We start from the raw sequence: 14,829 nt of genomic DNA, 5'->3' as shown, positions 1-14,829 counted from the left end.
CTCTTAAACTATCAAAGCTTTTGCTTTGAAACTTGCAACACTTGTTGACCATCATAAGCTGACCCTGTACAGCATGCAACATAACTCCATCCTGCTTTTTGCAATAATTATTGCCCTTTTTGGACTTAGAAAATAATTTTCTTGGTTGAGTATTATGTTTAAGTCAACTTTTCTCATAAACTATCAAAGCTATTGCTTTAAAACTTGCAACAGTTTTTCACCATCATAAGTGGACACTGAACATCAAGAAACATAACTCTAACCTGCTTTTTGCAAGAATGATGGCCCTTTTTAGACTTAGAAAATCATGGGTAGGACAATATTTCTATTACACAAAAAAAAATCAGATGAGCGTCAGCACCCGCAAGGCGGTGCTCTTGTTTGTTACTATACTGTATACATACATTCTATATACATACAGTCCACATAATTATGCAATCTTGTGTGCGTCAAATTGCAATGTACTGTGTCAGTGCATGCGGGGGGTACATTCATCACCTTTAGTGATAGCTCTAGTTTCTGGTTTGATTTGATACAAACTTGCAAAATATCTTCAACAACAATAAATCTTGGATTCCATGATGAATCTATCAGATCAAAGATTCCGGAGTTACGGTCCCTGATTGAATTTGTTAATTTTTACCTTGTGAACAAGATTGAAGTGACATTTTATATTTGATTTTAACCACACTTACACACAACTTAAGTCACAATAAGATCTCAGTTTCTTTCAAAAACCAGCTATATTCCATCATGGGTTCTGGAGTTACTCCCCTGAAAGTTGAAAAATTTTCTAGTTTGGCCCTTTCAGACATATAAAGATTTCATTTATGCTTTGATTTGATACAAACTTGCATAGAATGATTATCTTGATGATTTCTAGGCCTGGATCGAAACTGGGTCATTTTGGGTCAAAAACTAGGTCATTGGGTCAAAGCAAAGGAAAAGCTTGTTAACAACCTAGAGGGCACATTTATGACCTAACTTTCATGGAACTTGGTCAGAATGTTTATCTTGGTGATATCTAGGCCAGATTTGAAACTGGGTCATATGGGGTCAAAACCTAGGTCACCCGGTCAAATCAAAGGTAAAGCTTGTTAACACTCTTGAGGCCACATTTATGACCCTATCTTCATGAATCTTGGTCATAATGTTTATCTTGATGATTCCTAGACTAAGTTCGAAACTGGGTTATATTGGATTAAAAACTAGGTCACCAGGTCAAATCGAAGGAAAAGCTTGTTAACACTTGTGTTCATTTAATGTGCATGAATCTTAATCAGAATGTTTGTGTGCAATAAATATCGGATGAATTTTTATCTGGGTCATGTAGGGTCTTAAACTAGGTCACCACGTCAAATCAAAGAATAAGCTTGTTTACACTGAAGGGGCTACGTTTTTTGGTCCAATCTTAATGAAAATTGGTCAGAATATTTGTCTCCATGAAATCACTAGGTAAAACATGTTTACACTGTTATTGTGTGTTACTCAGGTGAGTGACTTAGGGCCATCTTGGCCCTCTTGTTTTGGCTTGTCAACACGATAGAGACAACATTTTGCAATCGATTATAATCAGACTTGCATACAACTTGTATTGGCATAGTATCTCAGTTTCTTTCAAAAACTAGCCAGATCCCATCCTGGTTTGCAGAGTTATGACCCCTTAAAGGGCCAAAATTTGCTATTTTGGCTTTTGCAGCCATATAGTGGTGGACGGATAGCTCAGTGGTTTGCACACTGGCCTTCCAATCCTGAGGTCGGGGGTTCGATCCCCGGCAGCTACTCGGGAATTTTCAGAAATGCTTTTCAGTGTTTCCCACCCAACTAGAGGTGTACTGGTCAGGAACCCAGGCAATCCTTGCGTGTATCAGTGCTATACACTGAGCACGTTAAAGAACCAGGCTGTCTGTTCGCAACGAGCTAGGCTAAGTTAGCCGGACAAGCCTGTATCTGATTTCTGATCTCTCTGTCGTGGGGGCTTTGTCTCACTCTGTCCCTCTGGTCAGGTCGCTCTGTGTCTGTTCTAGTAGAGGATGAATTATGCGCCCTGTGTGGCTGCATTTGAACTATGTAAAGTGCCTTTGAACGTGAAATTGATCATGAAAAGGGCGCTATATAAATCTGGTATAGTAATAATAGAGACTTCATTTATGGTTTAATTTGATACAAACTTGCAAAATATCTTCAACAACAATAAATTTTGGATTCCATGATGAATCTGTCAGAGTGTAAAGAGATAGTTCAGGTGAACACAATTAATTAATGATGTATATTTCAGAGTGGTGAAGCTGTTGAGGAGAAATGTGAAGAACCATTTCAAGATGAGGACTCCAGTGAACAACCTTTATCCTTAGAGGGAAAACAAATGGCTCTGCAAGCTCTCCAGATTAAAAGGTATGTTTTTATCTTTCTCACTACCTGGTAGAGGAACATAATGATCTGTCAGTGGTTGTAGATGCAGTTAGGAATACCTGGTTTGACGGTAACTGTTTTGGCTGTTACGAGGCTCTGCCAAGTTACCGCCAAAACAGTTAACCTAGAGCTGTGTATTCACATCTGCATTTACAACCAGTGGTAGATTTTATACCCCCGAAGGTGGGCATATAAAAATTGCACTGCTTGTCTGTCCATCTATGTAAATATAACTCTGCCATCAAGAAAGGGATTTTGATATAACTTTGCATAAATGGGTAGGGCATTTGTCACTAATAGTGACAGCTCTTGTTTTTAGCTCACCTGTCACATAGTGACAAGGTGAACTTTTGTGATCACCCTTTGTCCTTCAGCGTTGCCCGTCCACTATTTCTTGTGAACATGATAGAGTCTACATTTTGCAATCAATTTTAATCAAACTTGCACACAACTTGTATTGGCCTAATATCTCTGTTCCTTTCGAAAACTGGCCAGATCCCATCATGGGTTTCAGAGTTACGGTCCCTTTAAGGCCTAAAATTTGCTATTTTAGCTTTTACAGCCAATTAATTCATGGTTTGATTTGATACAAACTTGCAAAATATCTTTAACAGCAATAGATCTTGGATTCCATAATGAATCCATCAGATTCAATCATAGGTATTGGAGTTATGGCCCCTTATTGACCACTGAAAGAGCAAAAAAAAAATTAAAAAATGTTACCTTGTGAACACGATAGAAGTGACATTTTACATTCGATTTTAATCACACTTACACACAAGTCACAATAAGATCTCGGTTCCTTTCGAAAACAGGCTAGATTCCATCACGGGTTCTAAAGTTTTCAGGATTTTCTATTTTGGCCCTTTCAGCCAAATAGAGGTTTCATTTATACTTTGGTTTGAGACAAAACTTGCACAGAATGTTTATCTTGATGATCTCTAGGCTAAGTTCGAAACTGGGTCTTGTGAGGTCAAAAACTAGGTCACTAGGTCAAATCAAAGGAAAAGTTTGTTAACACCCTAGAGACCACATTCATGATCCTATCTTGATGAAACTTGGTCAGAATGTTTATCTTGATGATTCCTAGGCCAAGATTAAAACTGGGTCAGATAAGAGCTTTGCTAGTTGGCTTGTAAGATTCAAATTATGACATATGTTGATTTATACCAAGAGATCCACATCCTTCTGTTAAACTATAACAGTGAAACTTTATCTGCATAGAAAAACTTTTCAATTCTCATCTACCAGGTTTATTCAAATCATGACCCCTGGGGTCACATAGATATACGTAGTTGTAAACTTCAAATCTTCTGGAACCACATGGTACAGACCTTGCATATGCATGTAGCATATTTAACAGGTGAGCGATATAGGGTCATCATGACCCTCCTGTTTTGCATACTTCTTTCTTACAGTGGAGTATTTTAATAACTAATGACTTTAGTTAGGGATGACATGTGGCAATGAAACATCTATGATTGTTGTATTTGTACTTCTGGATAGCTTCATTGGATACAGTCAAATATGTATAACAGAACTTAGCCCTTTATTTAAGCCGAACATCATGGTGTGATGAAAAGTTTGGAAATCTAGTTTTAGTGGAATTTCCAGATTTCTTGTTAATTTATCAAAAGGAAAATTTTATGTAAACAAGTTCACTCTGTCAGAAAACAGTAAAACCTGCTTTAGGGGTCACCTCTATTAAGCAGCCAACCTGACAGCCAGTGTCTCATTTCCCAAAATGGTCATTCATTCTATAAATTACCTGCATTAAGCAGCCTTTTTTTTCCCACTCCCTTGGCTGGCTGCTTAAGACGGGTTTTACTGTATATGTCGCTTCTCATTCCATGCCCTGACTTTGACACCTATTTTTAGCTCACCTGTCACATAGTGACAAGGTGAGCTTTTGTGATCACCCTTCATCCGTTGTCAGTCTGTCCGTGCATCAACAATTTCTTGTCTGCACGATAGTGGTTTCATTTATGATCTTATTTTAACCAAACTTGCACACAACTTGTATCACCATAAGATCTCGGTTCCTTTCTTGAAATGGCCAGATCTCATTATGGGTTCCAGAGTTATGGCCCATGAAGGGCCAAAATTAGCTATTTTGACCTTGTCTGCACAATAGCAGCTTCATTATGTCTCCCACCACACAGTGGTGTGGGAGACATATTGATTTACTCCAGTCTGTGTTTGTGTCTGTCACAAAGCTTGTCTGCACTCTAAGTCGAACATTTCTCATCCGATCTTCACCAAACTTCAACAAAATGTGTCTGCCGATAAGTGCTCAGCCAAGTTCGATAACTAGCCAAATCGGCCTAGGCACTTTGGAATTATGGCCCTTGAATTACCGAAAAATGCTCAGATTTTAGGCGCATTCCTGGAGCCAAAAGGACCCCTATACTACTCATGAGTAGTATAGGGGTCCTTTTGGCATGAGTAGTACAGGGGTCCTTTTGGCTCCAGGAATGCGCATGCAGTCTATAGGAGTCCTTTTGACTTGATGAATGTGCATGCGTTCTAGTAGGGCAAGTTCGATAATGAGCCAAATTGGTACAGGCACTTTGGAGTTATGGCCCTTGAATTACCGAAAATCGGCCTTTTTACTCTTGTCCGTGCTCTAAGTCGAACATTTCTCATCCGATCATCACCAAACTAACAAAATGTGTTTGACCATAGGTCCGCGGCCAAGTTTGATAACTAGCCAAATCGACCCAGGTACTTTGGAATTATGGCCCTTGAATTACCAAAAATCGGCCTTTTTATTCTCGTCCGCGCTATAAGTCCAACATTTCTCACCCGATCTTCACCAAACCTTTACCAAATGTTTTTTTACCATAACTCTTTGACCAGGTTCATTAACTAGCCAAATTGCCCGAGGCACTCCAGAATTATGGCCATTGAATTACCCAAAATCGACCTTTTTGCTCTTAAGGGTATATTTGTAGTGAGTAAACAGTATATAAAGACTGACTTGCTATTTAGATGATTAGGCAGTTGTGGGAGACATGCGCTTTTCTCAAAAGCAACTCTAGTTTATGATTTGATTTTTACAAAACTTGCACACAACTTGTATCACCATAAGATCTTGGTTCCTTTTTTGAACTGGCCAGATTCCATTATGGGTTCCAGAGTTATGGCCCCTGAAAGGGCCAAAATTAGCTATTTTGACCTTATCTGCACAATAGCAGCTTCATTTATGATTTTATTTTAACCAAACTTGCGCACAATTTGTATCACCATAAGATCTTGGTTCCTTTTTTGAACCGGTCAGATCTCTTAATTAGTTCCAGGGTTATGGACCCTGAAAGGGCCAAAATTAGCTAATTTGACCTTGTCTGCACAATAGAAGCTTTATTGACTTTAACCAATCTTACACACAACTTGTATTACCACAAGATATTGGTTCCTTTCTTGAACTGGCCAGATTCCATTATGGGTTCCGGAGTTATGGCCCCTGATAAGGCCAGAATTAGCTATTTTGACCTTGTCTGCAGAATAGCAGCCTCATTTATGATTTGAATTTAATCAAACTTGCACAAAACTTGTGTCAACATAAGATCTTGGTTCCTTTCTTGAACCGGCCAGATCCCATAATGGGTTCCAGAGTTGTTCCCTGGAAGGGCCAAAATTAGCTATTTTGTTATCAAAATGGATTTATATCAGTAAGTACTTTTAGGACTCATTTGAAATTTCATTATTGCTTTTAGTTGGACTGAAACAATCAGGAAAGATAACTATGGACTGATTTTATGTTAAATTACTTCCCTTCATTTCAAATTAAATCTCCATAACAAATGAAAGTACTGATCGGAAATTTCATTTATGCTGTCAGATTGACTTGGACAGTCAGTGAAGATACATTTTGACTGAATTTATGACAAATTACCTCCCTTTATTTTTTATGTAAATGAATATACCTAGCAGCTTCTAATGAGATTGGTTTGAAATGTTATTTATGTCTTCCATGGTAAGAAATAGTCATGTTAGATAACTATTGATTGAACGTTTATCAATATGAATACTTTTCTAATATATTGTTAATTACCTCCCCAGATTTCAATAAATATGGATTTATCTCAGTAAGTATTTATAGGACTCATTTGAAATTTCATTATTGTCATTAGCTGGACTGAAACAATCAGGGTAGATAACTATGGACTGATTTTATGTCAAATTACCTCCCTGTATTTGAAATTAAAATGGATCTATCTCGGTAACCAATGAAGGTTCTGATTTGAAATGTCATTTATGCCATCAGATTGTCTCGAACAATCAGGGTAGATAACTTTTGCCTGAATATATGACAGATTACATCCCTTTATTTCATGTAAATGAATTACCTCGGCAGAATCTAATGAGATTGGTTTTAAATGTTATTTAAGTCATCCAGGGTAAGAAATAGTCATGCTAGTACAAAAATGCAGCATTTGAGTGTAGGATACTCAAACGTGATATTGAAATTGGCCCTGACTAGTATGTGACCCATAGGTCAAAAGGGACTGTTACAACAAAATGTTTATCCTGATCATATTTTATGTGTATGCCTATGTGATTGTCAAAACTTAATCTTATCATTTAGAGCAATGGTACTCAGGTGAGCGATATAGGGCCATCATGGCCCTCTTGTTCAAGATTTTAATCATGTTTTCAATCTATCATACCTTCGGCCGCTGAACCACAATATGTGCTAATATTCAATAAAATAACACAGTTACCACTGTGTAATTGGTTCACATAGTGGCACACACACAACAAAAAGCAGATTTACATGGATCTCCAAACTGAACCTAGGAGCCTTTATATCCAGATTTCCAGTTCAATCAAGAATTTTTCACCCTTGACATATGTAACGTGTAAACATGGTCTGAAATATTTTCAATATAACATTACAGAAAGAGGATATTACAGTCTATGATGAACAACCCTAGCCTGCAGGACGAGGTGGTTAATCAATTAAACAACTGTGAGGTGGAAATTATGATGATTAAACAGGAACTGCAGGAACAACTATCTACTGGTGTGTCATTTGTTGTTTCACTGTGCATTGTTTATACTTTGATACTTATGCTAATATATCATGATTGTACGGTGAATACAGTATGCTTAAATTTGATGTACTGAAATGTTCTAGATATATGCTCTTAGGGCTGTCATTGATTGGGTCTTAGGCGTATCGACGATACCGATATATCAGAAGACAAATATCGACGATACATCGATATATTGGTTATTAAGTTAGATTAACGACCTATTTGTTCATATGCTTACTATATACCTTCCTGTAAATGCTATTTTAAGTTTTATTGCCTACTTTCCATATTTCTGTTTGATTGTGTTGTATTTGTATTTATGAAATAAAAGAAATACATAAAAATTAATAACATCTTTCATTTTTATTTTGCCTTCACTCCTTTTTTGCATTTATCCAAATTTACAACTTTGTGAACTTTAGTTGTTTTTTAGGGTCTGAGTGCTTATTTGGTAGTTTTTTCTCTCTGTAAAATATCGATTTTTGAAAATGGGAATCGATAATCGATCGACAAAAAAATATCGTTGATACATCGATATCGTTTCTATCGATGACAGCCCTATATGCTCTGCAGGAAGTGTTTCAGGTTCTAGCATTTTTGTATGCCTATGAAACATGGTGTATAGTTTGGGCACCAGTGTCCACTGAAGTTGTCTCTAACTTTAACAGGTTTTATCCAATGTTCGCCAAACTTAGTCACAATGATTTTTGCTATAATATCTTGGAAAAGTTTGACAACCAGCTGGAAAAGTCTCAGTCAGTCTTAAGTTGTGGCCATTGAATTATGTAAAATTGCAAATATTGATAGTGTCCACCTATTAATGTTGGTAGTTCTTACGTAGTGTAGGTAACTTGGACAGAATGTTTTTGGCATATTATCTTAGCCAAGTTTGAGAACTAGCCAGATAGACTATTAGTCTTTGTTGCTCTAGAGTTATTGCCCTTGAATTAGTCAATTTTGTGAAAATTTGTAACCTAGTCTGCTCAATAAGTAGTTTATGTCTGCAGTCTTGGCATTTTCATATCTAAAATTTCAGGGTCTAATGGGTCTGCAGAGAAGACTGGTTCCCAGAAATCGTCAGAACCTTTTAAGAAAGAATTGCAGGAAACCAGTTCAGATCAGACTGACAGAGAGACTGAGAACCAGAGAGTTATACAGAATATTATAGCATCATCTTCCAAGGTATGCTCAGTTCTATAAAATTTAATGTATTCTAGGTGTTTCCTTGTTAAAGATAAGAGTTGAATTGCAAAAAAAAGTATATTTCATATAATACCACTTAAATGTCATTTTAGAATACAATATTAGTCAAATAAAAAAGGTTTTCTTTTATATGTCCTTTGTGATTGTTTCAGCCTATTGCAGCAGCAAACATCATGACAAAACCAGTCACAAGTACAACTGTAACAAAACCTGTAACCAGCCCAAGCCAGTCTAGTAACCAGTCAAATTTGAATGAGATTTTTATGTCCCAGCCTACAACAGGAAGTCTACCAGGAATGTTGGGTGCACAGAACATGGCATTTATGCAGCAGCAGCAGAGAATGTTCAACCCAATGTTTATGGCACAAGCCAGTTTACCTCATACAGGAATGGGAGATATGACTAACTCGATGATGGCTGGAAATCTAGGGCTAGGGGCTGGTTTGAACCCGGGCTTTCATCCAGGACTTCTACCTCAGTTAAACCCATTCCTGCTTCCGTTACAAGGTGGACATGGTGTAAACATGTCTGATGTCGCAAACATGAATCCAATGGGGACAGTGCCATCTGTTGGAAGGGGTCAGCCCCTTAACCCTAGTAGTGTAGGGATATTGCCAGGGTTACTACCCTTGCTTCAAAATATGTCTGTTGGAAGAGGGGGCAGGGGTTCAAACCAGTGACTAGGAGAAGAAACAGTATGAACAGTATGTGGGTATTCAGTCAGGTATTGTTTGAGGCTCAAGTGCAAATATCATCAAGTCTTTCCTTGTATATATAATTTGTTCAGTTATGTTGGTTTTATCCTTTTTTGTATATTTGCTGTTTTAAAAGCCATTGTGATTTTGTTGACAACTTTTGATTTAGTAGTTGAAGTATGTTGTCCTTGGTATAGGCAGTATATTAGAAGTTCTAATACAGATATTTCTTTACTTTTAGACAATTGTTGGATTTTTTTTTAATTTCTGTAAACTTTTATGTTTAGAGCAGATGTGCTGATTAATAAGGTGCTATTTGGGAGTGCTGTTTATATTCTGTTCCAAGTTATTATTATCTGATGGTATAGAGAGGTCATCTAGTGGAAAACAAAATGGTTCTTACTTTGTTGGATATGTACACTGTCATTACTGTCTGTCATTAAATTTGATTTTAAACTTTTATAAAAATTGTTGCATTTGCTTTGTTCCCTTCAACAGAAACTGGTCATAAAAATACAATGCTTCAGCTAGGATAAATGACCATATATGACTGCTAGTTTACCTTGGTAGTTAGAATCAAGTGTTTGGCAGTGAAGCTCTGTAGTTAGAATCAGGTGTTTGGCAATTAAAGTGACATTATGCGCATCTTGCTGCACATACTGTGTTTTTATGCCCCGGAAGGGAGGCATATTAGTTTTCAACTGTCCATCCATTTGTTGGTTCGTCACAACGTTAACTTCTTGCATGAATGCACTTTACTCGTGAACCATTGCACCCAGGACCTTCAAACTTTACATGCTGATAGTACTTATTGAGTACACGACCCCTGCTGACTGTGGCGTTACCAGGTCAAAGGTCAAGGTCACAGGGGCCAATGTTAACTTTTTGCATGAAGGCACTTTACTCGCGAACCACTGCACCAAGGACTTTCAAACTTCACGTACTGATAGTACTTATTGAGTACACAACCCTTACTGACTTTGGGGTCACCAGGTCAAGGTCACAGGGGCCAATGTTAACTTTTTGCATGAAGGCACGTTACTTGCGAACCACTGCACCCAGGACCTTCAGACTTCACATGCTGATAGTACTTATTGAGTACATGACCCCTACTGGCTTTGGGGTCACCAGGTCAAAGGTCAAGGCACTGCGGGGGCATTTGTCACCATTAGTGACAACTCTTGTTGGTTAATGTTTTATAAAAGCAGTTTTCAGTTGCTGTGCATTTAAATGTGTTTAACTATAATGCCACATTAGTATTTATACCCCCACCAAACATGTTTGAGGGGGCTATATAGGAGTCAGTTTTGTCGTGTCCCGTCCCGTCCCGTCACGTCCCGAAATCTATTATCTCAGTTATTACCAAATGGATTTGATTCAAACTTAAAATACATGTTCCACCTTATCACCCACATCATGTGACACAAGGTGCATAACTCTTGACACCAAGTTTTCATGAATTATGTCCCCTTTTACTTAGAATTTAGGGTTAATTTTGCTGTATTTTCACTCTATCTCAGTTATTACTAAATGGATTTGATTCAAACTAAAAATAGATGTTCCACCTCATCACCCACATCATGTGACATAAGGTGCATAACTCTGACACCAATTTTTTTTATGAATTATGCCCCTTTTTACTTAGAATTTAAGGTTGATTTTGATGTATTTTCACTATATCTCAGTTACTACTGAATGGATTTGATTCAAACTTAAAATAGATGTTCCACCTCATCACCCACATCATGTGACACAAGGTGCATAACTCTGACACCAAGTTTTCATGAATTATGTCCCCTTTTACTTAGAATTTAAGGTTAATTTTTGAGTCGGCTAAGGCTGAAAGCCTTTTGACGAGTCCTTGCTATCCAACGATTCTCTAAATGGACCGAATAACATGTGAAGGGATGTAGTTCCATTAGATTTCTCAAATTTCAAACAGTTCACTGCATGAATGAAGTTAAGTTGTGTCAATTCCCTTTGCTATGACCAATATACGATGTAATCTGTCATATTTATGACTTGTAATTGTGCAATTCTCGAATGTAACTCACTAAGCATAAATGTGCATTTTAAGAATTGCGCAGGCTTACAAAGCTTGGGTAACATCCAGCGAAAGACAAAAAATAGTTCCAGCAGGGCTCCAGATAAGATGCGTATTAGCGTAAATTACGTATAGAAATAATGCAAATACGCATGTCTAATAATTTCTAAGCTTATAAAAACGTATATAAAATTACAGAAACGCACACAATGCTTTTTTAAAAACAAAATCTGAATCGTCTGGATGTGTTAGGTAACATAGCCGATCAGCCTTAATTCTCCCACATTGAACGTAAACACGCATCGTATGACTTCTATAAACTTTGCGTGGGTTGAATTTTGCAGTCAGTAAACGGATAAATTATCGGAAGAAGAAGCTCTTACTGGTTTGTTTAGTTACTACTGATATTAAAAATGATTTTAATTCTTATTTTTCGAGAAATAAACAAATCGGCGAAACATTAAATTGTATTTTCTTGTAGTTTTTGAAATCGAAAGTAGATCGTCTATGTTTGGCGAAACGAAACAACTTTTTTATGAAAAGATTTAAATAAGAGGTAATTTAACAGTGCCAAACACCTGATTCTAACTACAGAGCTTGAGTGCCAAACACCTGATTCTAACTACAGCGCTTCACTGCCAAACACCCGATTCTGCCTTCTGAGCTTAACTGCCAAATACCCTGATTCTAACTACAGAGCTTAACTGTCAAACACCTTATTCTACATTCTGAGCTTAACTGCCAAATACCCTGATTCTAACTACAGAGCTTAACTGTCAAACACCTTATTCTACCTTCTGAGCTTAACTGCCAAAAACCGGATTCAAACTACAGAGCTTAACTGTCAAACACCTTATTCTACCTTCTGAGCTTAACTGCCAAATACCCGGATTCTAACTACAGAGCTTAACTGTCAAACACCTTATTCTACCTTCTGAGCTTAACTGCGAAACACCTCATTCAAACTACAGAGCTTAAAGTGGAATTATATGCATTTTCAAGTAAAAATCCAGTTGAAATAGATGTGTGTGCAAAAAGGGTGAAGGAAATAATTGCTTTCAACCCAACATACCAAATTCTTCCTGTTACCAGTACAAAACAATAACTTTCCAAATATGACTTTTATTTTGACTGGGGCAGTCTTTTTAAGAAAAGTCAAACAGTATGCAGGAGTATCCCTTCAACTTCAGAATCTACCTATACATAAGGGAGATCACCGAGTAGAAGATTGAAGAAAATAACTATTATTTTATTAGTCCAATTTCTTTATTTCTAAAGCACCAATTTCAACTAGAACTGTCACAGGAGTGACTCATACCCCCACCATACGGTCTTGTCACAGAAGAATGGCAACCATAAGAAATCTTAAAAATACTTAGTCTTTGGAGTACTTCATCCTGGGCTTCCACATGTAAGTAATAATTGTGAACTTTTCGAAAACTGACCAGATCCCATCATGTGTTCCAGAGTTATGCTGTTTTTGGCTTGAGAACACGATAGAGACCACATTTTGAAATTGATTATAATCAAACTTGCACACAACTTTTATTGGCATAAAATTTCGGTTCCTTTTGAAAGCCAGATCCCGTCATGGGTTCCAGAGTTATGGCCCCTTAAAAGGCCAAAATTGTCTATTTTTGGCTTGTGAACAGGATAGAGACCACATTTTGCAAACACTTGTATTGGCATAATATCTCGGTTCCTTTCGAAAACTGACAAGATCCCATCATTGGTTCAAGATTTATGGCCCCTTTAAGGGCCAATATTTGCTATTCTTGCTTTTGCAGCCATATAGAAACTTCATTTATGGTTTAATTTGATACAAACTTGCAAAATATTTTTAACAACAATAGATCTTGGATTCCATGATGAATCAGGCAGATCCAGTTATGGGTTTCAGAGTTACGACCCCTGAAAGAGCCAAAATTTGTTAATTTTACCTTGTGAACACAATAAAAGTGACATTTTACAATCTAGTTTAACCACCCTTACACACAATTTAAGTCACAATAATATCTCGGTTCCTTTAGATACCGGCTAGATTCGATCATGGGCTCTAAGAGTTACTGCCCCTAAAAGGGGCAAATTTTCTATATTGGTCCTTTCAGCCATATAAAGTTTTCATTTATGCTTTGATTTGATACAAACTTGCATAGAATGTTTATAGATGATCTTCAGGCCAAGTTCGAAACTTGGTCATGTGGGGTCAAAAACTAGGTAACCAGGTCAAATCAAAGGAAAAGCTTGTTAACACCCTGGAGGCCACATTTTTGACCCTGTTTTCATGAAACTTGGTCAGAATGTTTATCTTGATGATTCCTATGCCAAGTTTAAAACTGGGTTATGTGGGGAAACTAGGTCACCCAGTCAAATGAAAGGAACAGCTTGTTAACACTCTTTAGGCCACATTTATGACCCTAACTTCATAAAACTGGGTCAGAATTAGGGCTGGGGACGATTTCAAAATTTTGAAACCAGTCATTTGCATGAAATCAAATTGAACCGGTCAATCGGCTGCCATATTGAAAATGCTCTCTTTCTTTCTGATGACCATATCGAGGTACTTCCAGCAGCTGACTTCATTAGGAACTTATGGATTTTATCGTTTGCAAGCAGTTTGATAATTAAAAGTCATATTTTGGTGTATTTCAATTTAAATATATCACGACGGGCAATCCAAGACTTGATTATGTTGATTGATGTGTTTTAACAGAAATGTACTGCTGGTCAAAGAAATATAAAAAGAGTGATTAGCAGTTTTGCAAAACTGAAACTGGTTTCACCTAGTAATGGAATCGGATCCGAGTAATCGTCCCAGTCCAAGTCGGAATGTTCATCTTGATGATTTCTAGGCCAAGTTAGAAACTGGGTCATATGGGATCAAAAACTAGGTCACTACTCAAATCAAAGGAAAAGCTTGTTAACACTGTAGAGGCCACATTTATGACCCTGTCTTCATGAAACTTGGTCAGAATGATTATCTTGATGATTCAAAGGCCAAGTTTAACAGGTGAGCGATACAGGGTCATTACAGTAGCACTGGGACTGTGATCACTGAAGTGCCTCCTCCACCACGTGCATCTTCATGCAGTGACATGAACAATAACAGTGTACCTTCATTTGTACATTAAAATACTGTGTTGAAAAGTGAAAATACTTTGGACATTGCATTAGTGTTGTAAGCATTGATAGCACTGTAAGTGTTCTTTTGCCGCTGGTGAAAAGTGCTTTAAAATCAAAATAAGTGCTTAAATTTTGCCACTCGAAGTCTGTATGAAGCCTAAGAGTTGTGGCCACTTTAAAGGCCAAAATTTGCTATTTTGGCTTTTGCAGCCATATGGAGACCATTTATGGTTGTATTTGATACAAACTCGCAAGATAACGACAATACATCTTAGATCCCATGATAAATCCGGCAGATCCAGTCATAGGTTCT

The 14,829-nt window shown here is 37.3% G+C and overlaps 1 protein-coding gene across 1 annotated transcript in view; it reads left to right on the top strand.

The window, feature by feature from the left end:
* Positions 1-10,620, top strand: part of LOC123564456 (tudor domain-containing protein 5-like) — a 99,066-nt gene extending 88,446 nt beyond the window's left edge. Inside the window, exons 19-22 of the mRNA XM_053525279.1 lie at positions 2,279-2,394; positions 7,314-7,438; positions 8,488-8,633; positions 8,807-10,620. Coding sequence (XP_053381254.1) covers positions 2,279-2,394; positions 7,314-7,438; positions 8,488-8,633; positions 8,807-9,334 — 915 coding nt within the window. The 3' untranslated portion in view covers positions 9,335-10,620. The remainder of the gene's footprint in view (positions 1-2,278; positions 2,395-7,313; positions 7,439-8,487; positions 8,634-8,806) is intronic.
* The last annotated feature ends 4,209 nt before the right edge of the window (positions 10,621-14,829 follow it).

Source organism: Mercenaria mercenaria, chromosome 15 (assembly GCF_021730395.1).
Source record: "Mercenaria mercenaria strain notata chromosome 15, MADL_Memer_1, whole genome shotgun sequence".
Lineage (NCBI taxonomy): Eukaryota > Metazoa > Mollusca > Bivalvia > Venerida > Veneridae > Mercenaria > Mercenaria mercenaria.
This window is presented reverse-complemented; position numbering and strand designations above follow the sequence as displayed.